At 38.3% G+C, this 27,625-nt stretch overlaps 1 protein-coding gene across 2 annotated transcripts; it reads right to left on the bottom strand.

The window, feature by feature from the left end:
- Nucleotides 1-1,103: 1,103 nt before the first annotated feature.
- On the bottom strand, nucleotides 1,104-26,216 carry LOC127645019 (desmoplakin-like). Of its 2 annotated transcripts, none has more exons than XM_052128511.1 (24): nucleotides 25,876-26,216; nucleotides 24,249-24,339; nucleotides 22,947-23,068; nucleotides 21,602-21,743; nucleotides 18,253-18,378; nucleotides 17,828-17,887; nucleotides 17,562-17,729; nucleotides 16,300-16,404; nucleotides 15,964-16,059; nucleotides 15,205-15,330; nucleotides 14,756-14,908; nucleotides 14,370-14,524; nucleotides 14,164-14,290; nucleotides 13,688-13,874; nucleotides 12,273-12,532; nucleotides 11,893-12,071; nucleotides 11,589-11,727; nucleotides 11,285-11,478; nucleotides 10,970-11,132; nucleotides 7,637-7,720; nucleotides 7,438-7,545; nucleotides 7,184-7,282; nucleotides 4,433-6,259; nucleotides 1,104-4,079 (listed from the first exon to the last, which is right to left on the bottom strand). In XM_052128511.1, exons 1-24 carry the CDS (start codon nucleotides 26,106-26,108, stop codon nucleotides 1,590-1,592), a joined length of 7,434 nt encoding a protein of 2,477 aa, XP_051984471.1. In that variant the 5' UTR covers nucleotides 26,109-26,216; the 3' UTR covers nucleotides 1,104-1,589. The 2 variants fall into 2 exon arrangements, with proteins under 2 accessions (XP_051984471.1, XP_051984472.1); XM_052128512.1 differs by having other exon boundaries at nucleotides 5,762-6,259; nucleotides 25,876-26,215.
- Between the last annotated feature and the right edge of the window lie 1,409 nt (nucleotides 26,217-27,625).

Raw genomic sequence — 27,625 nt, forward strand, 5'->3', positions numbered from 1 at the left:
ATTTCTTTTCTTTCTTCTTTCTCAAGCACTCTGCCCTCTGATCCAGTCTCTTGTACTCAACCTCTTTATTAGTGGTATTCTTCCACCATTTGCAAAGAACAAGAGGACATGAATCATATTAGTTCTGCTGGAGAGACAAACTGCTTCCAGGACTCCCTGCTGTGGCAGGTATGCTACATTTGAATGGAAATCCCCCTGTTCTTGCTAAACTGTGAGAAGTCCGTTAACAATTATACATTTTCCACAAACCTGAATGATATATAAAGTAGTAAAATTAATAAATCAAGAGACAGTTAATTGTATCATGGCTCTTTGGAATACTTGACTCTGATTGGTCAATCATGATATTCTGTGATCAAATATTTTTGTATAATGAGAAAACTAAACCCCTTGATGATACTAGAGTGATCACAATGCAAAGTTTATTTTACGATAATGACTGCCTGACTGTTCATTATTACATAATAAAGATAATTTGGTAAAGTAAAACAAGTATTTCAAGATGTCAAAAGCTATTTAGACTTTTTCAATTTCCTCCTTTCAATAGATGTTTGCATTAGGGCCAATTATTCAACAAACATTCATAAAATCAGCAAGTACATTTTATGAATGATATGACAAATCAAAGATGTTGAATACTCTACACCAACTCATGCTTAGTGATAAATGCATAAATGGGCTGCTGGTTAGGACAACAGAATTTCCCCCTAAATAATTGAAAGATTCAACAAAAGGCTGATTATAGCAGTCTAAATGATTTGCATCTTAAAGCACTGGACTGAATGGAATCGTTCCTCCTAAAATGTTCATGGATTCTTCATGATTATGCTCAATAAGCTTGAAACAGATTTTAATTTCCATTAAAGTGGGATGACAACAGAATGATAGTATAGTCTAAGTAGGATTAGAATTTTCTTCTTGACCAGCTCTACTTGGAGGTTTGGTCATCTGAACCTAACTCCACCAACGTGTCCACACCATCCACCTCTTGACCTTTACCATTTAATTCTTTATAGTCCCATGTCTAGTCTAGCAACTTTGAAACTGGACTATTTAATAAATCTCATGCTGACAGTGAAAGAGAGGACAATGCTTTACATTTTGTTAGTATAAGCTGATTTATTGTTCAGATTCCTCCATATACAAACAATCCAATCAAATATTCATCCATTAAAAGCATATCACACACACAAAAAAAATATTTCTACATTTAAATTCGTAAATACACGTTGATACTATGCTAGTGCAGATTTTTCAAATAAAACATGCATATGAAAATATTTGAAAATGATCACACCAAATAAATCAATTAAGGAATGATGAAAAACAGTATGTTAAATGCCATTTAAAATCTAAAATTTGCTTTGTGTTAATCAATCCATCACATTAATGATCTGAAAACCATCCTAAAAGATACCCAAGAAAATGTATTAGCATTAGTTAGCCAAGTAAAAAATGAAATAAATGGTTTCAAATAAATCAAACAATATTCTATATCCCGAACCCATACTTAAAACAAGATGACTAAAAAGGAATTCTTAAATGTGTATTGCACATACTAAGAATAGGGATTACAGCTAAATGTGTTCCTAAGATTTGATGTAGCTGTAAGTATTTGAAGAGGAGTAGTCAACACTGCCTCTGCGTGAGCCGCTTCTTGAGCCAGTACGCGACCCTACTCTGGATCCTGTGCGAGAGCCTGGACCTGATGACACATTGTATGGGCTGCTGATGCCCTTTGTAGACATAGAAGTAGCCTGGAGCATCTTCATACCATTGTTCTCTTCCACCATGCAGTTATTCATTGCCTCTTTGTATGAGATTTTTAGTTTGGTTTTAGGACAGGTCAGGTTCTTAATGTAGTTTCTTGTATCCTGCAGCTTTTGTGCCCCTTTGCCATCAAGCCATCCTTTGCGGATGGCTTCCTCAATGGTCACACGCCGACAAGTTTCTGGCTCTAGGAGTCCTCCCGTCAGGTACTGGAACTCCAGAAACCTCTGCCCTGCGTCATAAGGGAGCCATTTTTCCTTTATGGCCTCAGCGGCAGACAGTTTCCTCTTGGTCTTGACATCATCGAAACCTACATAAGCCTTCTGTGCTGGTTTAAGCTTGACAGCCATATCTTCATCAATGATGCTCTGCTGTACAGCATCTGTCAGAGAGAGTCTCTGGCCAGTGATAGGATTTATAATACCTCCAGTGCAAACCTGAGCTTCCAGGAGCCGCTGAGCGGTGATGTTGTCCACTATTCTACGTCGCTGGGCTTCTGAGATGGTTATCTTCTCTAGGGTCTCTGTATCAAAAATGGCTCCCACAGGGCTCTGGTCATCATAAATTTCAGATGAAGGGGAGAGTGCAATAGATGCACTAGCAAAACGTTTGCGGACAGTTGGAGATGATGGTGCAACCTGCACGGAACTACTGCAAATAGCAACATTCTCAGGACTGCTGGAGCAGATGGCAAGCTCAGAGCTATTGCTTTTCCTAGTGATCAGATTTGCGAATTGAGTGAGTGTCAGAGTCCCTGCTTGGTACTTGTCCAGGCTTTGTCTGTCAATAATACCCCTGTCAAGGTAATCTTGAATATCAAACTGATTTCCTGTCTTGCGATCAACAACAACTATGCGCTGGCTGCCATCAGATGCTGAGATTTTGATCTCCTCCCACTCACACTCTTGTTCAGAAAGTTCCAGAAAGGTGTCATAGTCAATTAACTCTCGATGGTAAGCTTCCCGTACGGTCATCTCTTTCCCTGTGTCGGGATCTACAATCAACACTCTCCTCTTGCGGAGAGTGTTCTTTTGAGTTGTTGTTTGTTGCAGCTTGTTCTTGTCCTTCAAAGGCAAAAGGATGAGCCCTGTCTTGGGATCTGTGATGCACCTCTTCTTCAGTTGCAGATATGTGAGGTTTTCATGGGTGTTAGGGTCAAAAAAACCTTTGGTGTCATCGCCCTCATTTGCCAAAATATCATTAATTTCACGGTTAAAGTAACCTCTCTTGTAAGCCACTTCCACATCAATACGATGGCTCCCTTTGGGGTCAATGATGCCTCCACTGGCTATCTGAGCCTCCAGCAGTCTAATTCCATGACCCCTCTCAATCAGCTCTTTCTCAATTGCTTGAAAGAGTGAGATGATCTTTTCTGTTGCTGGATCTTTATATCCTGTGACAGCCTTCTCAGCAGATAGCAGTTTATCTTTAAACTCCTGTCCCACAAGAGTTCTCTTCCACGCTTCTTCCACAGTCAGGCAAACATTATTTACTGGATCAATTATGAAACCAGAGGCCGCCTGGGCCTCCAGGAGCTCCAGTGTGGTTCCCCGCCGAATCAGTCCTTCTTTCATAGCCTGGTAAAAGGGCACAACCCTGTTTTTGGCTTCATCATATATACCAGCGATACAAGATGATCCACCTAGGTATGATTTGAGCCTGTCCTCAATATCCTTGCTTGTTAATTTTCCTTGGTTTATTTTATCCAAATCTGTTTGAGTAAGCAAGTTGGAATCCACAAGCTCTGTAAGTGAGACCTCACCACGAAGACCTTGCACTGTGACTTTCTGGTACACACTATCACAGACAGTTTTAGAAACCTCATCAGTCTGTGTATGCCTACAGGACGAAATGGGACGCTGTTGCAACCTTCTCAGTTCCATTTCCAAAGCTTCTCTCTTCTGAGAGAGCACTGAGATTTCCTTCTCTGAGATGTGAAGACGACTCTGATAGCGCTCTTCCACACTCCTAAGCTCGGCAGTCAATCTCTGGATCTCGCTCTGCAAAGAGGCCCTGTCTCGCTCTGCTTTGTCTTTGTCTAACTCGCTCAGTCTGATCTGCCCCTCTTTTGACTCATATTGGCTTTTCCAATATTTGAACTCCTTGGTAATTTTGTCAATTTCATCCTGGAGGCGTTGCTTCTGTTTAATCTCAGATTCCAAGGAGACATTGATGCGTCTGAGCTCCTCTTCATAGCGCTGCTGCTTACCTTTGTCTTTTTCCAACAGTTTCAGTTTGCTTAAGAGACTGTCTCTCTCTTGCACAATCTCTTTGTAGTGGGTCTCAGACCGCTGGATCATCATGGATGTCTGTAAACAAAAGAGAAACTGTTCATTGAGGAACTATTTCGAATTAGAATTCATAGAAAGATTTCTGTATCACAACACAAATTAATATGATGCAAACAAGGTTAGAAAAAGCAACATAAATCATGCAGGCAGAGATTATTTATGTTATCAATTTTCAAACAAAATAATTTTTTTTGCAAACCAGAAAAATTTGAAATATCAATTTGCAACCATGCAGTGTTATGCAGAAAAGTTGTTTTCAAAGGTCACTGAAACATTATCCAGCAAAGCCATTTTTATATAAACCATAATTCTGATGGAGATTCTGATTCAACTGATTAAGAAGAAAAATCAGTTGTCACTCAAAAAAATACCTCCGAGAACTGCTTTTGGATTTGGGCAATTTCCACTCTTAAACTTTCCTTCTCTTGAGTCAGTTCATTGATTAGTTCTTGCAGTTCCAGTGCCCTCTTATTGCTGGTTTGTAACTGGAACTGAATGGCTGACAATCTGGATGCACTTTCATTCTCAATGGTGCTCAGGCTTCTTTTTAAGTCATCCCGTTCCAGTCGCATGGTCCTTAGTTCCTCCTCAAGACGCAGGCGTTCTTTGGTAAGATTCTGAGTGAGGCTCTGCAGCTTTTCAATCTCACTTGTGTTCTCATTTAACATACGACACTTTTCTTCTATTGTCTTATAGAGAGAGTCATTCCGTTGATTGGCCTCACGGACGCGAGCCTGTTCCTGTAAAAGCAGCTGCTGTAAGGCCTTCAATTCCGCATTTACCCTGGTCAGATTCTCTACCATGTCTTTATATTCCTTTTGGCTTCTCTCCAACTCAACTTTTAGACTGCGAAGCTCCTGCTCATACTTGCGTCCAGAAGTACTTTCCTGCTCTTGATGGACCCGTAGAGTGTTGATGGTAGTGGTGTATTCACAGCACATCTGATTCACCCTATCCAGATCCGTTTCTATCCTCTTTCTCCTTGTGAGCTCTTCCTGTGTATTCCTCTTCTCTTTTTCCAGTTCAGCCTGCAACCCATTCACCATTGACTGCAGTTCACTGATGCGAATCTGCAGTGTGGTGGTATTCTGTTCCAACTTGCTCTTCTCATTCATTTGCTTCTCCATCTCTCGCTTTATGATGACCATTTCTTGCTCTGAGATCTTTAGCTTATTAATGACCTCTGTGTTGGAAGTGTGCTTAGTGAGCAGTTCAGCTTGAGACTGTTTGAGGCTTTGGTTCTCAACCTCCAAAGATTTCTTCCTCCTGGTCTCATCTTGAAGGTTCTGTGTCAACAAGGTAATCTGATGGACCTTTTCCTGAGCAACTCTGTTGGCCTCTGCCAGATCTAATTTATGTCTTGTGTCAATCTCTTCCCTTTGACGTATCATAATCTGAATCTGTGACTCCAGTTCCCTCTTGCACCGGCTCCCCTCTGATGCTGAAGACCTCTGCTGATGTGCTTCCTCCTCTGCTTTCCTCTTTGCTTCTTCTGAACGGCTGAAAGAAAGCTGCAGCTTTCTAAGTTCTTCTTCCAAGTCTCTTTTCTCAGAAGTCAGCCTGTCTAACTGGAGTTTAATAGTTGCTGATTGCTCGTCCTTCTGCTGTGTTGCCATGAGCACACTGGTCTTGGTGATGTGGATCTCAGATTCATAAGTCTGCTTAAGGTTATTAATGTCCTGGGTCAACTGGGCTCTTACCTTTGAGGTCTCTGACTCTGCTGCACTACGACGGGAGGTCTCATCCTGGAGCTGAACGTTAAGACGTTCAATCTCCCGCTCTTTGTCTTTGATGGCCCTTTCAAACTGACTCTGGGAAAAGTTGAGCTCTTCCAGTTCTTTCTGTCTCTTGCGGATAGCAAGCTCATACTCCTCCTGCTGGCTAGTGTATCGTTCCTCAGCCATCCTCCGTTTGCGTTTCTCATCCTCAATGAGAAAAGAGAGCTGAGACACCTCATCTTGTAAGCTCTTCAGCTTATTCTGGGTGCTGTCCAGGCTTTCCTGGGTAGCACTGCACTGTCTAGCCTGGGTTCTCTTCACCTCCTCCATGGATATAAGATGCTCTTTAGATTGAGTGAGCTCCAGCCGATAGCGAGTCAGACTGTCCTCCATTGATTTGTTCTTGTGGGTTTGATCTTTCAGGTCATCTTTTAAGCGCTTCAACTCTTCCTCCAAAAGCTCAATTTTGGTGTTCCGCATCTATTCATGAACAAAGTTTCACATGTAATATATCAGTGGAAGTTGTAAACAAATCAGAATAAGTAAGTAAACAATACTTTTAGGACAAACAAATGGACACAATGTAACCGAATAATATTAAAACAAATTCCACTATTTGACCTAATTATGCACATTTTTGAAAAATATACTAAAACATGACATCCTCATATAGCAACGCAACATTTTAAGCATTGTGGTTCCTTGTGGTTTCCTTTATTGTACTGGAATTGGTATCAGCACCACTGAATTTAAAGTCTAAATACTAAACTTCTTAACTAGACTTATCTGTATTGTCTAAATTTAAGTGACTTAAAATAGGTGACCTGTATCTTGTATTGTGACAGTATTTACACTGCGTATATTAGCTATTGAAGTAGCTTTCTTAGGTCTTGCTCTTCACATACTGCATGGCACCTTGTGTAACCCCAGCACTTATATACTTAGCCAATTATTTTGGTATTTACCTTGGAAACATATATCAAAATTTAAAATGTAAACAATATAATTAATAATTTAGCTCACAGATTTCCAGAAACTTTGTCTGGTAAATGCTTGTTACCTAAGTTTTTTAATTTTTTTAGTTTAAACGTTTTTAAAAAAGTAAATATTTTAAGTATATATAATTAATTTCACAACAGTTCCATGTTCACTTGTGAAGTATTTCTATGTCCATTTTACTTATTCTTATTACATTTTGATTAAACCTTTCAAAAAATTTTTATATAAATATTATACATTTTTATTAAACATAATTTGCCTTGGCATTTCTTTCACTCTCTTATGACCCTCCAAACAATTCCCTCACAACCCCCAGGTGATTGGACATCCTGAAATAGGTCTTCATTAGTAATAAAATACACATTCATAATTAGGTTAACTAAACACACAGACATGTTTTCTTACCTTTAATTCCTCCATGTTTTTCAGCATTTCCCCGAGGAACTTATAGTAGTCACTTGAACGTGTCAAGAGCTCTATGTAGTGTGACTGCAACTCCATTGCCTTTAGCAAAACAGTTACAAGTTAGTGACTGTAGAAAAAGTATTGCGGTGTCATTACTCGTTACCTACTCAAAATAATTTCATTTACCGTAGTGTTACACCTCATATTTAGCTCTACATTTGAACATTGCTCTTTGTTGAATCTACTATTATTACCTCCTGCCTCAGTTCAGTGGCTGGAGACTGAAGCATAGTCTTCTTAATGGGAATGTTTAGCAGAGTCTCCAAACCTGCGCTGTAGGAAGCCAGCTGGAGCTCATAATCCTAGGAAAACCGAAAGATATTTATAAGCCTTTTTTGCAATTTTTTTTATATATTTCTTTTAATTATGAAAATCAAAAAATATTCGTTTCACCTTTATGGAGGCACCACAAGTGTCAGAGTCTCGGACCACGTCATCCACTTTTTCCTTCTTTCCCTTTATCTCAGAATACAGCGCCTACAAAAATGTACAGCAAATCCTTAATTTCACAAATAAAATAAAGGAACAATACAATAAAGTAAATACACCATGGCTCCCAAAACCTATCAAGGTGATGTGCTCTCTACTTTCTACGTAGGCAGCGAGTCCATTAACAGTCACTCATACAGGTCAAAACAAGTGCTCCTCATGAATCGCATGAGAGGCTAGCCGAACACTCAGCATGCTAAAACCTTCTTAAAGAAACTGCATCTATAATTCGCCTCCTTTAAATCACATCCATACAAAATATTAAAGCTAAAACAAATATTTAAAAAAATCCATAAACTAGTACTACTACATACTGTAAATTACCCAACCTCATTAAGCATCAAGTTGGCTACAGGACGACAAACCCACCTGCCTGACCAATCCCTACATAGCACACAAAATATTGTGTGAAATGGCCCGTTTTTATATTAGATTAAAATCGTTTTTTATTGTTTATAGATACTTTCCAGTACTGAATGAAATATAACTTCTATCTAAATATACGGTATATATTAGAGTTGGGGAACTTGATTCGAGACAAGAGTCTGAGTCATGAGTCCAATTTTAATGGACTTTGACTTGTCGCAGACTAGGATACCTTTTCTACTCGGACTCGAGGCTTTGGGTTTTTTTTACTGGAGTCCATGCCATGGCATTTGTGATGCAAAGAAAAATACAAAAATGAATAAAATAACAAAATAGAAATAAATGAACACATCTCTGTCTGCATCCAGATGTAGAACCCCCTGATGTCGTAGATGCAGCCAGAGTTTGTTTCACAGCAGTGGCGGTTCTAGAGGGGGGGCCCCCTCCAACTACACTCAAACCACTTGGCGCTCGTGCTCTATGTCGTCCTGGCAGTCAGCGCAATTGCCCAAAATAATAGGCAAATGCATTTTTAACAACGAGCTGAAAGAAACTGATCCATTTCTTCGCACAACACGTAAAAATGTAAGCAAGGTGTTTTCTGTCACTGTGAATGTTCATTTTCCCAAGAGCACGGAGTTAAATCAGACAATGTCACATTCAGACAGCTACACTGCACTTTATACATAGTAGCACTTAAATGGTGAGATGTGGGGATTGTATTTTGAATTTTAGGTTCCAAGGTTGTGAATTTGTCTTAAAATGTGAACCTGACATGACAAGTCTACTCATAATTACACATGCAACTTGACATCATAAAGATAGATTAGGCTACATGGAATTTGTACATAAAAAAGCTGAAATGTGGTTAAATCGTGAAAAACGAATTTTAAAACAAAATATAATTTTTCACAAACTATATGGATACAGTGAAGTGCAGAAGTTTGCATAACCCTTTTGTTTTAGGCCTATACGTTTTCACATCACTTTCAGTATGTATACAACTATAAGAGATCTATGATTATTAGGGCTGTCAATCGAATACAATTTTTAATCGAATTAATTACATTAATTAATTAATCGCATATACAAATATTTGCTGAGAAAGCCCCTTATATAACAATAACTCAATATATAATGATTATACATATTTATATCAATATATAATTATACATAGTTATCTTTAAATATTTAAAAATTATATATATAATAAAAAATATTCAGATAATTAAAATGCTTTACATTCCTGTAGCAGAAGATTTAATCATTGATAAGACTTTAGAATACAATGTATTGTTTACTACCATATTATTGATCATAAGTCAATCATTGACATACAGTTCACAGCAATCCATTACACAAGTGAATTTGTCAATCGGTTCGAGATTTATTATGAGGGCTTGTTTTACGGACCGTCAATCTACACCTGCGTCATACATGCTTGAGTAGCGTCTCGGGTGCATTGCATCATAAACATAAAATGTTTAGGTCACTGTTTCAAGTTAATTATAGTTTAATACTCAATCTTTAAACACATCTTGAGATCCATTAGTTTGAATTTGCGCTCCTTCAAGTGTTTTGAACACAAGAACGTAACACATGTTTGTGTTGTTCTGCCTACTGAAGTGTTTTCTTCACTGTATAAACTGTGTGTTGCTCATACAGCTGACATTCCACCTACTGCCCTCTGGAGTAAACAGGTGGTACTACAAGCTTGCATTTCTCAGAAATCTTCCTTATTATGGTCCGTGGGCATGCGATTAATTGCGTAAATATTTTTAATGCATTATTTTTTGTAAAATTAATCTCACTGAATTAACGCGTTAAATCGGCAGCCCTAATAATTATATATTTTATGTAGTACTGCCCTTCAAAAGCTACATTACTTAAAATGTATACTAGTAAATTACACAAATCATCATCAATGAATGTTTGCACATTTTGTAATTGTCAAAAATTTCAATATCATGTAGTCACTGTTGGGAAGAACCAAATTCTGCAGAAGATTCTGGGAAACCCAATTTCCCAGAAATTCTTACAGTAATTCTTTTTTAAAACGATAACACACGGACGCATCAGGGTTACAAGTGTACAATCAGTGTGCAGAACTGCCCTGCATTTTGCCATTTTCCGCAAATTAACTAGTCAACCATGTCCGTGTTAAATGGCCGTAATATTAAGAGTGGGGTTTTCCAGTGTTTTTGGGTGTAGCATTTGCACTCAGATTGTGAGATGTAACTTCTCAGGGAGTGCTAATTAGACTCATTATTTTCCCAAACCAGTCGGCAGATAGAGACTAAGAAAGAAATCTCAGTATAGACTATTATTTATTTAGATAGGGATAATTTCAGATAAAACTAAAGTGAAAAGACAAGTTGGTTAACTTGAACTTTGTGTTCAAGGACAGTTTTGTTTTCATACACCTAAAGCATATGCTTTCATTCTGAAACCACTCTGAAATCTGTTCAGCAGGATACTAATCATAATATATACAGTATACATGCAATGCAACATAGCAGAGGAGTTTTTGTATTTGTAGTTTTTCTTAGTTGTGAAGGTTAAAATAAGTGTAAAATATTGATGTTGAGCTCACGGTTACAATTTGAATTCAGAATCTTGAATAGATTCATTCGAACTCGACTTGGCATGTAATGGACTTGGTTTTGAGTCCAACTGGGCCCCTTTTGGACTCCGACTTGCATGTTTAAAGATGCTGACTTGACTCTGACTCGACTAAGGTGGACTCAAACCCAATACTAGTATATTTAAAAAATCATCACGTCTATGCAGGCAGCCTACAAGATGTTTAAACAGCCAATATGATAGACTAAGCAAGCGTTATTTGATTGAGATATGGCATGTTGGACTGACTCTCTGCTGATTGAGGTGGTCCTTTAAGGTATCCACACTGCTGAATTTAGTGATCTGGAGAATGTCTTGGCGCTGACGTGTCTCCTGAATCCATTTGTTAATCATGGAGCTCGTCTGCTTGTAGTGATTCAGCTGTTTCTCCTGTTTTTCCAGGTCCCATGTCCTGAGAAACAAAAAGCAAGATATGGACTAAATTTAGGATTATGGTGGTGATACCTTCAACAGTTCTAATGCATTTGTCAGTGTGTGTCCCAGTGATGCATGTGAAACTTCAGGACAAATTCAGAACAATCAGCACTACATGTTCTCCTCTACCTGCTGTCAATCTGGGTCACAATTCGTCGCCAACGGTCAGTCATCTGTCCGACGAGTTCTGTATATTTGGACAGGTCAACGTCGCACTGATGGAAAGACTGGTCAATCTGACCGTTCCAGTGGACAGCCTTGGACAGCTCAGACTCCATAGTCTTCAAAACTCCTTTCTTCTGCTCCAGTTCTGCTTTCATGTTCTGCATGGCACACGGCACCACTTATTCAAACAATATATTGATATCAAAGGAGACAAGGAGTCATATCAAGAGTTGGTAAATTATATGAACTGATAAACATTTTAGTTCACCTTGAGAGTCATGCGGTACCTCTCCACTTCATCCAGATCAAGAGAAGAGGTTTCTTTCTCAGTAAGACGAGCCTCGTGGACTTTAACGATGTCCTCAGCCTGCAGGAGGCTATGCAGCACCGCTTGAAGAGCCGTCAGTCTGAAAACATGCGCATTTGCACACTCAGATTTCATTCACATCATTTACTGTTATTGCTGCCATTTTATTACAAACTCAACAAGTCCTTCTGAGAGTAGGAAGCATATTTGATAAGAAATGATCATGGTGAAGAGATACAGTATTGGCCGTGTTGAATGTTCTTGCCTCTGGATATAAGCATCTGAGAAGCCTTGCAGGCTGCCCAGTTTCTGACTAACGTAGTCCAGTTCTGTCCGCAGGAACTTGGTCTGCTCTGCGTCGGTGCTTCCTTCTAACTCTCTCAAAATCTTCTCTCTCAGTCGCAGGTACTCGTCCAGGATGGTGTCCAGATCGCGATGCACACTCTGCCATTACAGACAAGAAAAAGAGCATTAAATCAGTTAAAAACATTTGCTTGGTGTAATAGTTTGTGTAATCACACTTGAAAACAAGAGTGCGATGGTGTCAACGTTAAAGTCCAAAGCCTTGACCAAAGATTGACATGCTTTAAATTCATATTAGGTGCTAGTGACGTTTGTGTGTCAGCTTTATATCCGTGTTTGTACCTGCAGCAGCACAATTCTTCGGGAGCACTCCTGTACACCGTTCTCCTTCAGAGGAACATGGAGATTCTGAATCAAGCCTGACTCCGCTACCTCAAGTCTGTGTCTGAGAGTACTCAGGTCTGAGAAGAACCCCATGTTCAGACCTGAGCTGACCACCTTCTTTCCATCTGTCACCACCTTCTTTCCATCAGTCTCAATCTTCTTTCCATCAGTCTCCACCTTCAACGGCTTAGTGACATCAACTTTCACCCCATTCTCTCCTGAAAAACAGATCAAACCTTAAGATCTAACAGATCTTCTAGCACAGTAGTCCTATCCTCAGGTCTGTGTCTTGTAAAGTTGCAGTGCGTTCACATTTTAAGTCCGCTTAATATTCCACAGACATTGGCAATTAATTTAGAAAACCTTAATTACATTATTCATTATAAGTAAGAAGTCCCTTAAACTCTTAATAATAGAGGTTCCTCTAATTGGAACCACATTGTTTTATAGACTGGTCCCATAGGAGAACACTTTTATTTAGAAAATCTATGTATGGTGCGTTAAAGAACACAGAAACCAAAACGCTGATCTGAAGAACCTTCAATTTAGCCCGAGACAGAAAACTTGTATTAAAATGAATGAGAGAAACTGGAACACCCAATATGGCGGATGCAGAAAAAGGAAGTCCCGCCTTACAGGCAAAAGAGCCAATAACATTTCAGATACAGAAATCGCCTGTCAATCATCTAAAAAACTTGCATTTGAATTAGCTGGACGAACCACATTTTGTATTGTTTTTTGTAGTGTAATGGGAGCTAAAGTAGCACAATTTATGATTGCATTGTTGTCAGATTTTACTGCTGATTGTAACTGGTTTTTTTTTTTATCGCAATCTTGACCAACGGTTTTGAAGATTTCAGTCTTTCTCCATTCAAGTAGATAAGTAGGATTACTTTTAATGCCACTTGTCTCCAAAGAAAACAGCAGCCCAGAAGAGTTCCCAAGATGGCCACAGAGTGGACTGACTTGCTTTGAAAGAGATTTTGCTACAGTAAACGTCAAGACCTTTCCAAACAACCATGTAGCAATTCATGAACTCTACCGCCACAAACGATTCTTGATATAAAGTGGGTTCTTTGCTGAACCTCAGATGCTGTAAAGAAGATATTAACTAATTTCTTAGTTTTAGTACCTTTTTTTCTGACACAGTTTATAAATTTGTGGGCTCCTTTTGTATGGTCAAAGTTGTCAATTCAGTAACCGCTCTGACAAATTCAGCATGTAAATCCATCAGCTGATTGAAACTGCTAACTTGTGAGTTCATGAGTTTTTAATGACTCATTTAAAGAAACAAATTGAGTCATATTTTTGTGACTTTCTAAATGAAGTTGTCAGGTATGTGAACAGTATATGTGCTGGTGTCTTGATCTTACTGTAGGTGGGCAGATGGATCACCAGCTGGTCATAATGCGCCTGTGCTCCTGTGTACTGTTGCTCCATCTTCCTCTTGTCATCACCTCCAAACATCTCAGAGCCGTGACTGTTGCGCATAAACTCTTGGTAGTGCATCTCCAGACTCTTAATGATGTTACGATACTCCTCAGGGCGCATTTGTGACAGCTGAGACAGAGAAAGAGGGACAGAGAGAGAAATACATATTTTTTAATACCTATTGGAGCCAGAGATGGAGACATTTGTGAATACGTTCTCGGCTCAATTCAGAAAACCTCAATATTTAAGAGCAGTAAGTGGAACTGAGTTTAGTTGGCTGATATAAATGTTCTGTTGGTTTTCATTAAAATATACAGTATTCCTGAAATAGACTATCATTTTCTATAGTTTTAGTACCTGATATGTCAAAATGGTAAATGTGCCTTTTTGCCCCAGTAAATGCAGTTGAAATTCATACCATAGAGAGCGTGAGGGAGTTGATCTGTTTAATATCCCTCATGCAGTACTGCCAAGAAATCAGACTCTTGATGTTAATGTACAGCTGACTCCAGATGGACATGATGGCTTCAAAGTACTGCTCGTTCCTGTCAATTAATCAATGCAGTTCTTTACTATTACACTATCAGTTACTCTTTGATCTGTGTGCATGTTTGTTTGTCGTACTTGTGTGCGAGGCTGATGCTCAGAGGGTTAGGTGGTGGTATAATGAGGCACACTGATGGTATGAGCATGTCCAGTCCTCCAGGTCCAGTCACTAGCCACTTACTGCGCTGAGAGTTGTCTTTCAGAATAGCTTCATTTCCTTTCAAAATGCCCTTCTGTAATACACACACACACACATGCACTGAGTCCATCGAGCTTTGCAGAAAACAGTCCACACTACATGCTAAACAAAGCAATATAGAATATATTAAATGTTTTTTTTTTTTTTTTATAAAAATGTCTTCTTGTATTTGATAGGTAAGTTGCAACTCTTCCAAACATCTACTGTAATCAATGGAGAATAAAGAAAATGACTTCTTTAGTGTGTGTGTGTGTGTGATGTTCACCTGATCCTGTTTGAAGTCACACAGAGCTTGCACTATGACCGGACTGCTGCTCTTCTCCTCTGGGTTACGAGGCTTCAGACACACAATGTTCTTGGACTTGCTGGCCAGAGTCTGTACCTGCCTCTTACTATCTATGATCCTCTCTTTCTCTTTCTACACACATACATACACAATCATGAAGAAAAGTTGGTGCAACAATTCTGAACACAAATGATTTGCGTAGTGCATTTACATCATATTTGAATAGGAAATGACATCATAGAATCGGACAGATCTTTAATATGATAATTTGTCCTTTCAGATATATCAGTATATTCAAAAATTCACATTCAAACTCATGTTTTTACAAATTGTATTTTTTTTTTCCAATCACACCATATAATCATATATAAAAAAATAAATGCCATTTTTTTTTCTCATGCTGATTATATCAAATCAGGTTCTGTCACCTCCAGGTTTTTGAGCATTTCTGCGAGGCTCTCCAGAGGTGTGTTCTTGTCACAGGTGTACTTCCTACGGATTCCCTCATCGTCCTTCTGCAGCCTGGTGTACGTTTCATTGGCCTCCTTGAAGAACTACAAAGCATAACACACACCAAACAACACATTTAAGACTGTTTTCCCATCAATAATATTTTTGGGTGACTATAGATGGTTTCAAAACAACTGATGCACAAGTACACAACTTCAGGAAGAGCTTTTGACAACTGTCATGTTGCCATTTCTGGCCGTTTCCTCAGAAATGCACCCAGCAACTTAAGTGTCTGGTGTGCAAAACCCGGTGGGGTGTCCTGCAGGGGCGTCGGACTGGGGGGGTAAAGGGTACCGAGTACCCAGGGCCCGAGGCAGGGGGCCCCTTAGAAGTCAGTTTTCTATACATACATATTTGGTACGGGAGCCCAGCAAGATGGTTTGTACCCAGGGCCCAAAATTTGGTGCTACACCCCTGGTGTCCTGTATGCCAGTGCATGTATTGATGTTTTTACTATTGAAACAGGAAATGTGGGCAGGACATACAGATTAATTTAATGAAATAGTTAATATACTTAAAACCTTATTTCACAGCTATGAAGCATGATTTGCTACTTGCATGTGTACATCTGCTATCGATGGCCTCAAAGCTAATAGACATGGACTAAAAGCCATAAAACTAACATTTGGATTTCAGGGAGTCTTTAAAAGCACAGTGGAGATTAGGACGGCTCTTACTTGACTGTAGGCAGCGTTCTCTTTAAGGTGAACATCAATGCATTTGGTGATCTGCAGTAACCAGCTCCACTGGGTTTGCAATGTGTCCATATAAGCCTGAAAGAGAAAGCAAATGAATGCTACCCTTATATGCTAATGCAAAAAACATTTATATGAAGATTACTGGCTTAACAGTTTTATCATCTACAGACTAACAGAGATGCCAAGCCTGATATATCAAATATCATTGACATTCAATGTAGGAACTTGGCACATGTTTGAGAGTTTTGTATAGTTGCAGGTTCAGTTATTACAGTCCTTACAAAGTTTCAAGTTGTGTAGGGGGAGTTTGCGCACCTGTATTTTATCTGAGGCTGGGTGCTGGCTCTTTAGGAGGTTGTCCACCTTTATCTTCACCTTATTCAGCTCTTTCTCTTTCTGTTCCAGCTCACTCATCAGTTTCTGGTAGGAGGGAAGTTACTGTCATCATCAGAGACTTCAAATACAAGTCTGCCATACGTTAAACTAGTCAAGTTATTATTAATTGTTATGGAAGCTATGAGCTATGGGAACTGTTATGCTAAGTTGTATTTTATTTGTATATCATCTGCATTCCTTGAGCGCCAACAGCCAGAAACATACTCTATTTATGCATCTTACATATGTAAACCTCAGTGTTTGGCCAACATGCTGCAAACATGTGCTCTTAAGGTGGCGGTAACAAACCTCAGTACTCAAGAGGGTGATAGAGTTATGTTCAAATGTCTGTGCCATTAAAACGGATGTGTTATAATTCAGGTAAACGGATATATTTGGGCTGCATCTGAAACCAAAGGTAGCTGTCTAGCTGCCTCACTGTCCTATCAGCTAATGACTGAACAGACACCTTTTACCTCCAGAAACTGATTTTTTACAGGCTATTGAGGCAGCATAACGTCGCATAGTTGCTAGGATACCAGCAACTGATTATCGGCATCTGGTTTCCACTAAAGTTAACACGTCTGGTTCATTCATCTAACCGAACCACAATGGTCTAATAATGTAGTACAAAATAAAGAGACTTTCGGGATAAACAAGTGTCTATTTATTAACTACTATACTAATGTATCGCTAGAAATAGAATAAAAAGTTGGAAAACATGGGGAAAACATGTAAATTTATACACAAATTGACTATTAACCGCCTCTTTGGCTGCTATTACTTTTCTTCAGCTCAACCATTGTGGAACGGTGTGCACAGGATTGTGGGATTTCATAGGCAGTGAACTACGCATACTCGCGCTGCATTATGCATTGCGCTCTGACACATTTTGGAACACAACGATGAACAAAGTCAACCTTGTGCAGTGAAGTCCTTTTTATTTACATTTCAAAGCAGCTTTACATAATTTATGCTGTAATAGAAATAGAAGCTGTGATGTCTAATGTCTTAAAGTCATCATTGTGTGGTTTAAATGAATGATGTGATATTAGATTATGCCTTAAAAATATATTTGTCTTTAGGCCCCCAGTGAGCAATCCAAAGACGACTGGAAGCTAGAAGGATCTACGTTCATGTACTTGCGTAGAGTATGCTTCGGGCCTCTGTGTGAGTGTTTCAGCAGAATAAATTGTTCTTACCGAGTAGCTCTCTTGTTTTTTGGGGATGTAGTTGTCAATGTTTTTATCGCCCCAGTCGAACACCAGCTCCTCTTCCTCTCTGTCATTAACCCACATGATGGCTCTCGAAATCTCCTCAATGATGTTCTGCAGGTCTCGCAGATGAGCTGTTCGCGTATGGGACATTTTCTACATGAATGAAAGAAGAGAAGCACAAAGAATTCCTTAATTTGTGCCCCTAATATTATTTTGGTAAACTATTATCTTTTAGCTAACTTTTAGCTAACCTGGAAACTGTCCCATTCTTGATCGAGGGCGTGAAGTCCACCCTTTTCTCCGCTCTGCAGCTGAAGGGGAAACAGTTTGTCAGTATTCATATTGGGGAAAGTTTCGAATTAAGAATGGACTCCCTTTCAATTTATGAGTTTGAATTTGAATTGGAAGACAGGAAGAGATTATTAATCCCAACTAAATATAAAAGGCACTCGTTTTACAATTCTCCAGTAGTATCGATACAGTGTGTATCAACAACATAATCAGTTATTCTTGGTTGTTTGCAGTTCCATGAGTGTGTGTGCACAAGCTGCAAGTGATTGTGTTTGTGCTTAAGCAAATTGTGTTAGTCACGTGTCAGCAAACATCTTCAAACCGCATATTCAAAAGTGTGTGTATTCTTGCTTTGCACATGTTTGTGTACCACACACACACTCACCAGTTCATCTCGCGCTCTATCCACCTCCAGGCTTCTCTGAACTGAACTGTGGAACTTGTTGTGATTCAGAATTTGTTGGCTAATCGTCTCTGTATCATCACCGAAGGGTGCGGTTTCAATAAGCCGCTACAACACACAAAAACACAGCAACCCAGGTAAGTGCACATGTACAAACACACCCATCACATTTCTCTCACTGAAATTATTATCTGTTTCATGTCACGTAACTACACTATCGTTTCATCTTGTTAATCACATGTTATAAAAAAGCATTGACTGGGGATTAAACTTCAGGATTAGTTCAACCCAACATGAAAAGTCTATGATTTTCTTTGTTCCATGGATCGAGCTTCAACATGACAAAACTGCACCCAAAAAATTGTGAGGAAGACTCTTGTATGAGGATTTGTATTTTGTATGGCACATTTTTATATTGTTTTGGATTACATTTATTATCCTTTTAGTGATTTTTTTTAGCTTGGCAGTGCCAGTCATCAATCACTTTCATTATATGGGAAAACATTTTTTTTTTACTAGGATATCTTTTCTAAAATTCATCTTTTGTGTGTCACGGAAGAAAGTCATTAGAGTAAATGATGACCAAATTTTCATTTTGGGATGAACCATCCATTTATTTACTATGCAATACGTTTTACTTTGTTTTTATATAGATGTTAATGATTAGTGCAATTTATGACATCTTCAATCCTGGCCTGTAGGTGGCAGTTTTAATCATTAACCTTAGCTCTGGACTGTAGAGGCTCTTTCAAGCTTATCTATGATGAGTTTTGAGATTATTACATAATGTCTGGGAATGAGGATCAGGGTCTGCAAGATGCTTACGGTGTTGTTTTAGGTGACTGCAGTTATTTCAACTATTCACCCCTGCGGAGCTCAACAACTTATAAGAACACAAACCACTACAAACCAGTTACTCCTGAGTCACTTTTGCCACTTTTATCTTTGTTGCTTTTGGTACAACCCCTCCCTGTTTTTCCTCCCTCCTTCCTACTTGAGCAACACAATGCATGCTCTGTCTAAACAGTGGAAGTGTGTGCGTGTGTGTGTGTGCATTCCGGTTGGATAAGAGTGGAACATTTGTACAAAGAAAGAAATATATTTGAAGCAGGAATGAAAGAAAGAAGAATCAAACAAAAAAATAAACAAACAGTAAAAGTATTGGATGATTTTAAAAAGAAAGAGAGACAATCGATCAAAAAATAATCAAACAAACTTAAACTGTAATAAGTGTTTGATGAGTTTAAAGAGAAATAAAGAAATCGATGAAAAAATAATCAAATAAACAGTAAAAATGTGGAATGATTTTAAAAAGAAAGAAATACAATCGATTAAAAATAATCAAACAAACTAAAACAAAACAGTAAAAGTGTTGCAGGGGCGGATCTACCAAGGTGACATAGGGTGCCAAATGCCACCCGAAGAAAACGCATCGCCACTCCATCTGCCACCCCAACATAAGTATCCAAATGTATTAAATATAAATGTAAATATATTTTAATATAATTGTGTAAGTGTTTATTCATGTCAAACTGCCTAAACTCTCATCAAATGCACAAATGACTACAGACCCATTGCACGATTAATTACAGCAGTGGCCAATCCTGTGATTGTTTACAGCAGCGGTCAATCATATCGACCAATCACCTACCTACTATTGCAGCATGTGTACAGTGTTTGGGCTCTCACGGGTTGATGAGCTTATTTACTCAACAACAATGACCACATGGACAAATACATAGAAAAGAAAAAAAGTTGTTTCCAAGTATTCACTGAATGATTATTAGATACAACACACTGGAATGTGTTATTTTGAATGTTAGTGTTCGTTGCGGCTGTGATCAGTGCCGTTTAGTGTCGGCGGTTTTTCCACAGCTCGCACTCTTTTCCGTGTCCCCCATTGTGATGACCTTCTTGGCCATATTGTTTGTGTGTATGTAGAGAGTGTGTGTGTGTTTGTGTGTGTTTTCTTTTTCTATTTCTCTCTCTCAATTGCTCTCAGGTGTGTGGTAACCAGGTGAGCTGATTCCTCCCTATATAAACTGAGTGTTTCATGGCTGGGTTGTGCTATGGGAGAGGATTGTTTGTGAGCTGTGCACTCATCTTGTTCACGGGCACTCACAGGCATTTATATATTTCCCATGTTCCTGTTGCTGGAGCGGAAAGTTTGTGGTTGTCGCTGTCTAAGTTCAGAGTTCACGGTTTCTCATATACAGAACTGTCAATAAACATGTCTGTGTTTCCGCTACTCTCGTCTCTCCACATGTTGTTGCATTTTTAAAATGTAACACCCATCTACTGACGTACAGATGCAATCTTGTTTTATTTTAATCAAAAGTTATAATTGGGCAAATTAGAAACCAAAACCTCTTAAAACTTAAGTTAAAAAGTTAGCACTAGATCGGTCATGTTTTTAATCAAAGTGCTGATCTATGTATTCATCTACTAATTAACAAAATCCCAAGACTGATAGTTGCAGATGTAGAGATGAAATCTGACACAGATGTGCAGCAGTTCATGGTGGGGTGAACAGGATTTTTGGGTGTGGTGCAGTGGTGGGGTAGGACAGTGAAATGGGAGTAGCCCTGCAACAGCGGGAGTGTAGGGAGCTGTAGGTGTGGAAACCAAATAGCTCACTCTACACTCTCACAAGTAACAACAAGTCAGCGTCAGGGCATCACAAGCCCACTATTCTCTCTCTCCTGTAATCACTTTTTTTTGGAGAGGTGTCACATTTCAGTGGGTCAGAATGTGAGATAAGCCATAACCCCAACAACTCACTAACAGGCGCTGAACCAGCAATGGAAGACTGGATTCCATTGGAGTTCCGTCATTATGAGCTGTACGGCCTGTAAACCCTTCACTCCTGTCATTCAACAGGGTTTCTCAACATAATGACCTCTACATGTTGGATACTATCCAGAAAGCTCATGAGAAACTTTGCCAACACATCTACTTTTTAAGTTCAATAAAGAGAAGCTCCAGAAAGCTCTTGAATAAGATAGGTTTGGTCAAATGCATAGCACATCCCAAAATATGTCACTGGCTACTTACAGTTTAATATGCAGAGAGAACTATGAGTAGGTTATTTGATTTACTCCAAAAGTGTCCACACAGCTGGATATTAAAATAATTCTTATTATAAATTATTTATAAGTTATACATTGTTTTAGAAAGTATAGAGACAAGGAGTTTCTATCAGGCCCTCTATATTGACATATTTAGCAATTAATGACTCATTCGCAAGGCTCAATGCTCTCAAGTAGGATTAGTGGTAACACAAAGAGGAGCAGGTTAATGTGTTGATATGAATGGTGGCATATAAGCAGACCTTTTTCTGGTTAATCCATGACATTGCCTCTTGGAAGCTCTTGCTGGGGTCTTCCCAGCTGCTGATGTTGCTGGTCCTCCTCAGAGTGGTGCCCGTGATGGAGCTTCGGATTTCTGCGTGTATGCTGCCACATTCCTCTAGACTGAAAGAAACACTGATGTTTAGACGTTTTTCTCTGACTTGATGTTCCTCTGTATTTAATTTTTTACAGAACAGTATTGGGTACTAATGCACTACATGCAGTCTGGATTACGAAATCAGATTAGTAAAATCACTAGCACTCGCAATTAGATTACATTTTAGATTAAATGTGCAGAATCAGATTACAGTTAGTAGTTTATGGATTATGGAGACACCTGGTGTAATCAATTATTCTTGAACACCAAATGAGACCCATCTGGACAATTTTGAAGCTTTTGTTCATATAACATGCATTACACAGACGTCTTTGACTACAGTCGTGTATATTTTAAAAGACGCAGTGTCAAGTTACAACTCAGAAAAGGAGACTCAGATCGGCTTCATTCAGCTTGCTGTTCTTGCGGCCATCTGCGCTATTTTTAAATGATGGTGTATGCAAACAAGCACTAGCTGCACATCTTTGACCGCTTGGATGCGTACCTGCTGATCTGTGCCTCAGTGCACCTACGTGTGTGCAACATGTTTTACCGTACTATGGACTGTGTATGTGCGACTCATATCAGCGTGGACTGCTTGTGAACCAGTCATAATACGATACATGTGCTGCAAAAGAACTGTTATTGAAGAGGAATGGGTCAGTTAAAAACACCTGGACTTGACTGCAAAATCATGAGTCAACGGTTTCATTCATGAATATGTCATATCCTGGATGCGATGTGCGTTATGTGTAAACCCTGACATTTAGTTTTATAATGTTGTGGAGAGCTTGTGCATTCTCTTCCATTTGAGTTTCAAATATGGCTGAATTTGAGGCACTGCACGATGTTAGCCAATCAGAACAGCTGCTGTTTACATTGACGTTTTAAGTAGATGCTGAGGCCAAAACCAAGCGTTTTAGTCAGAGGGCCAGAGACAGGGTGGGAAATTTTCATTTATTATTAAACTATGACCATTTTGGTGTAAAAAAACCTCAGTGGACCTCAGCGAAGATAATGAAATTATATAAAGAATTGCATTTCCTGACCCCTTTAATTAGTTTATAATATCTCCAATAATTCTATTTGTGCTATTTCATAGTTTTATGAATTTGCTATTACTATAAAATTATTAAATGGTAATAATAAATAATGAATAGTTTCATCCAAACTTTTGACTGGTACTGTATGTTACAACACATACTCGCACAAACACACACTGCAGTTACCTTCTGAGGATCATATCATTTGGCTGACCAGCGTTCCTCAAGTCCATAGCACACTTCTTGAGCTGTTCTAAAGCCTCTGTTGCCATGAACATGTTTTTGTCTACTTCAGACGCCGGTCCCATCTGCAGAATAATTACACAATTAAACACCTTATCCACCTTTATCACATGAATAATACTCCTACTGAGGATTACAAGTGTGCAACAAAAGATACCAACAAGACAACTCCTGTGGTAATTGACGCAGAACATGTCTGTGAGATTTTATTTTTTATCAAATAAACACACGTTAGGAAAGTGTATATGTTTGGTGGCATAACTGTTCCCCATTTTACCAAGTTTATCACAATTTTTAATCACCTTTTTCCATTTAGTAAAGACTGCTAGGTAACACTTAACAATAAGGTTCCATTGGTTAACATGAACTAACAATGAACAATACTTTTACAGCATTTATTAATCTTTACCAATTTTTAAAAGTACAGATATTCTACATTATATATAGTCTTTTAATGAATATAAAACCTGCATGAATAATAATTATAAAACAAACATGCTGTTGAAAATAGATTTAGACGAAGTGTTGCACATCACACCCAACATTCTGACTTCCCAGAAGTATTTCATGGCAACCGTCCAACAGCGGGAAACAGTAATATATTTTCAGATCTACTTCATTTTGTAGCACGACTATAAATATAGGTATAAAACACAAACAACCTGAACTAGGATAGTTAAATTATGCCATCGTTTATTCTGTCATATTTAACACTGTAAATCATACAATAGATCAGCCACGGGAACTTCCTCTGGCATCTGAATCACATTTCCGAGCTTCAGAGCTGGCCTGAACACTGTTTATTTTCAAACACACAAACACTCCCCAACCCAACGAGAGTTCACTGAACCTCATGGGAGTTCTTACAAAAGAGGGATGGACCGCAATAGTTTACTTCAAGTGTCATTGAGAAACCAGCATAATGCAAGGGCACTACAAGAAATTCAAAAGATAGTCTACTCAATACGTTGTACAGTTAGACCCAGTTTCTCTGCAGAGAAATCGTTATTACACCGTAAACACCACATTATGCACACTCACAAAGCTGTTGCCCATTAGCCCTAACATGGGGCAATGCAGCTGGACACCTGAGCTAATATACCCAGATCAGGTAATGTGAGAGCTCCAGGAGGGCCAGCTGTAAATGGATAGCTCAACGAAACACTGCGGAAAGCAGTGAAAGCTCTAATCACGGTGTGTGTGGGTCACATGGACTTAAGTATAGTGAACGTAAATGACACTTACAGTCTCCAGGATGTGCTGAGCTCTCTGCAGGCTGTTCATGCACTCATTGTAAAGCATCTGAGCTCTTTTGTTAACAGACATGGATGACATGCTAAAAAAAAAATTAAAGGAAGGTAAATCCCCATAATTGAAATGAAAAGTAAATGAATACAATGTTAAAGATAAATATATGAATGTTTTCTTTCTGTAAAAGGAATATTCCAGTTCAATCCAAGTTAAGCTCAATCAACAGTATTTTTCTCTCATTAAAAAAGAAAGATAAAGAGTTACAGTAGGGCACTTACAATGGAAGTGATTTTATAACATTCAAATCATGTTAAAATGTATAATGTTTACATTTTGTGACTGTACTTTTGAAACAGTGACTATTTTATTAATATGGACTGGCCCCATTCAATTCTACTGTAAGAGCCTTCCTGTACAGTATAACCACAATGTTTTATTTATTTAAAGGAATATTCTGGGTTAAATACAAGTTAAGGTCAGCTAACAGCATTTGTGGAATAATATTGATTACCACAAAAACGTACTTCGATTTGTCCCTCCTTTTCTTTAAAAAAGAAAAAATCGAGGTTACAGAGGCACTTACAATGGAAGTGAATGGAGACAATGAAAGTGAATGGGGGCCAATTGTTTGGAGGGTTTAAAGGCAGAAATGTGAAGCTTTTCATTTGATAAAAGCACTTAGATGAATTCTTCTGTTAAAACTCATGTATTATTTGTGATGTAAAGTTGTTTAAATGTCATTTTTACAATCATTTTTGGGTTTTAGGGTCTGTTGACTAAATCGTCATGGCAACGGAAGTTTCACAATTGGCTATAACTTAAAACATAAATATTTAGTAAGTGATTTTATCACACTAAAATCATATTTACACACATATTGTTTATGTCTTGTGGCTATAGTTTTAAACAGTGAGTATTTTAATGCGTACGGGTTGGCACCCATTCACTTCCATTGTAAGTGCCCCACTGTAATACAGATTTATGCCTTTTTTAAAGAAAAGGAGGGACGAGTTGAAATAAATGTTTATGGTAATCAATATTATGCCACAAATGCTGTTTATTTAGCTTAACTTGTATTGAACATGAAATCTTCCTTTAATAGATATTTAATTGATTCATACAAATATGAAAATGGGAACAGTTGTTGATGTGTTCTGTTTGCTCTATATGAGAGTCCAAAACAAGTCAGTTTACTTTCATTATGAATTATATGTTGTTTTATGAATTTAACACTCATTGCACATATTATTTCAAGTCAAATGTACAATAATCTGCAAATTGCAAAATTGTAAACTGCAGTAAATGCGGCAATTATTTCATGTTTAATAGATTGCACGACATCTTCAAGTGTTGAAAATACTCAACCAAATAAAGTTTCCTGTCTGGTGCCATAATACAATAACACAATAATGCAGATGGACATAGTTGTCCATGCACTTCCCAGAGGGATTTTGTATTGTTCAGATATTGCTTTTTTGTTGCTCTAGATTGAATGAAGTTTGTTTCAGAAGTGTCTCCTTAAATTCATTTGCAATGGGTCTTTCTTATGGGTCCATAATTTAAAGAACACACTGAAGAGCAAGAGTAACACACAGCCCGTTATGTACTAATGGACACTCACCTCTGTCCTCCTCCTCCTCCTCCTCCTCCAGCTCCCAGTGAGTTTTTGGAGAAAGTGTGCGAAACGGTCTGCGTATAGCCATCATTGTAATCAGACTGGTATCCATTTCCACTCATGAACATCTGACCACCATCAGTCCTGGGTAAACTGTAGCCTACAGTGGTCAGGTCGGGCCGAGAGTTGGATCTGCGGCTCATCTGGTTTAGTCTGGTCTGTGATCCGTATGAACTCATCCCTGTAGAAAAGTTCAGCGCCTATTCAGGGTCAGTTTTTAGAGTTGTGTTAGTTCTCTTCTCTCCGTGCGCGTCTTTCTCCGTTCACTACTGCGCAGAGACTGGCCGCGGAGCTCCAGAGAGTTCCGGTTTTGGCTGTTAGACCACACCTAGACCTGCACCCGTCTGTCTCACTGCCCCTACAGACATTTCTCATGAGGTGACATCAGCACATCCACACACTCTCCCACGAAATATTTCGGGATGGTCAAATCGGGATTCATGTCACGTTTGCAGCCAACATTCTTAAGCTGAAGATGTCATGCCATTCATTTCCCCATGCATTGATTTGATTAATAGTAGGCCTATTATTAGTTTTAAAACTAAACTTGAATGTATTTGTTTTTTACTTTCAAAATCTGATGTCCTTCAGCCTGAGGATGTCATGCAAGATGGATTTATTTACTTTTTCTTCACTTTAATAAACTGAAGCTGAACATGTAAAACGTTCCCCCACATTAATGTTTTTTTTTAATCCCCCTTTCTCCCCAATTTGGAATACCCAATTCCGACTGCTTAGTAGGAACTCGTGGTGGCGCGGTTACTCACCTCAATCTGGGTGGCAGCTGCAGAGGACAACTCTCAGTTTCTTCCGCGACGTCAATCCGCGCATTTTATCACGTGACTCGTGCACGACACCGCGGAGACTCACAGCACGTGGAGACTCATGCTAATCTCCGCATCCACACAGCTTACCACACACACCACTGAGAGCGAGAATCACTAATCATGACCATAAATAGCCTAAAATGTATATGTTTTTTATACTTATTTACATATTTATTTATTTTGATTTTGTTCTTAACAAACTTTCATTAATTGAACATGTAAAATGTATTTTTCCCTTTTTAAATGAATGGATTTTGTTTTATTTTTTATTTTATTCTTTTTAAAAGTCTGTTAAGCTGACGGTGTCATGCAAATAATTTTTTTTTTAAATTAATTTAATTCAATTTATTTATTTATTTGGATTTTGTTTTTGTTTCTAACACAGTTTTATAAACTGAACATGTAAGATATATTTTTCTTTCCCAAACTTTCTAAAGCTGTAAATCAATTCTAATTGTGTAATTGTATTTATTTACTGCATGTCTTTATTTCTTTTGATTTTTTTTAACAAACTTTCATAAACTTAACATGTAAAATGCCTATTCCCCCTTTTGAATTTAAAGTATTTTTCCCCTTTAAAAGGGAATTTATTTATTTATTATATTGTATGTTTTATTTTTCTGTTTTTAAATTATTTATTTTTTTAACTTTTCAAAAATTTTCACAAGCTGAAATATTTTTTTTCTTCATTAATGCTACATTATGTATTTATCTTTCAAGGGCTGCAGAGGTCAATTTGTTTGTCTGTCACAAAGGAATAGAGGAAACCTGCTGTTATTCTGTCCAAGGTTGCCCAAATATTCAAATCAGTGAAACAGGCTAAAATGCCGTCTCTCATTTGTTAAAAATGACATTTGTGTGAAAATTAC

Source organism: Xyrauchen texanus, chromosome 6 (assembly GCF_025860055.1).
Source record: "Xyrauchen texanus isolate HMW12.3.18 chromosome 6, RBS_HiC_50CHRs, whole genome shotgun sequence".
In the NCBI taxonomy this organism is placed as follows: Eukaryota; Metazoa; Chordata; class Actinopteri; order Cypriniformes; family Catostomidae; genus Xyrauchen; species Xyrauchen texanus.

Excerpts from the sequence above, each read along its gene's own strand:
- LOC127645019 (XM_052128511.1), bottom strand. The coding sequence starts at position 26,108 with ATGAGTTCATACGGATCACAGACCAGACTAAACCAGATGAGCCGCAGA. Across the intron at positions 14,909-15,204 it reads AAATGCTCAAAAACCTGGAG|AAAGAGAAAGAGAGGATCAT; the intron begins GTGACAGAACCT and ends GTATGTGTGTAG. Across the intron at positions 14,291-14,369 it reads AGCATCAGCCTCGCACACAA|GAACGAGCAGTACTTTGAAG; the intron begins GTACGACAAACA and ends ATTAATTGACAG.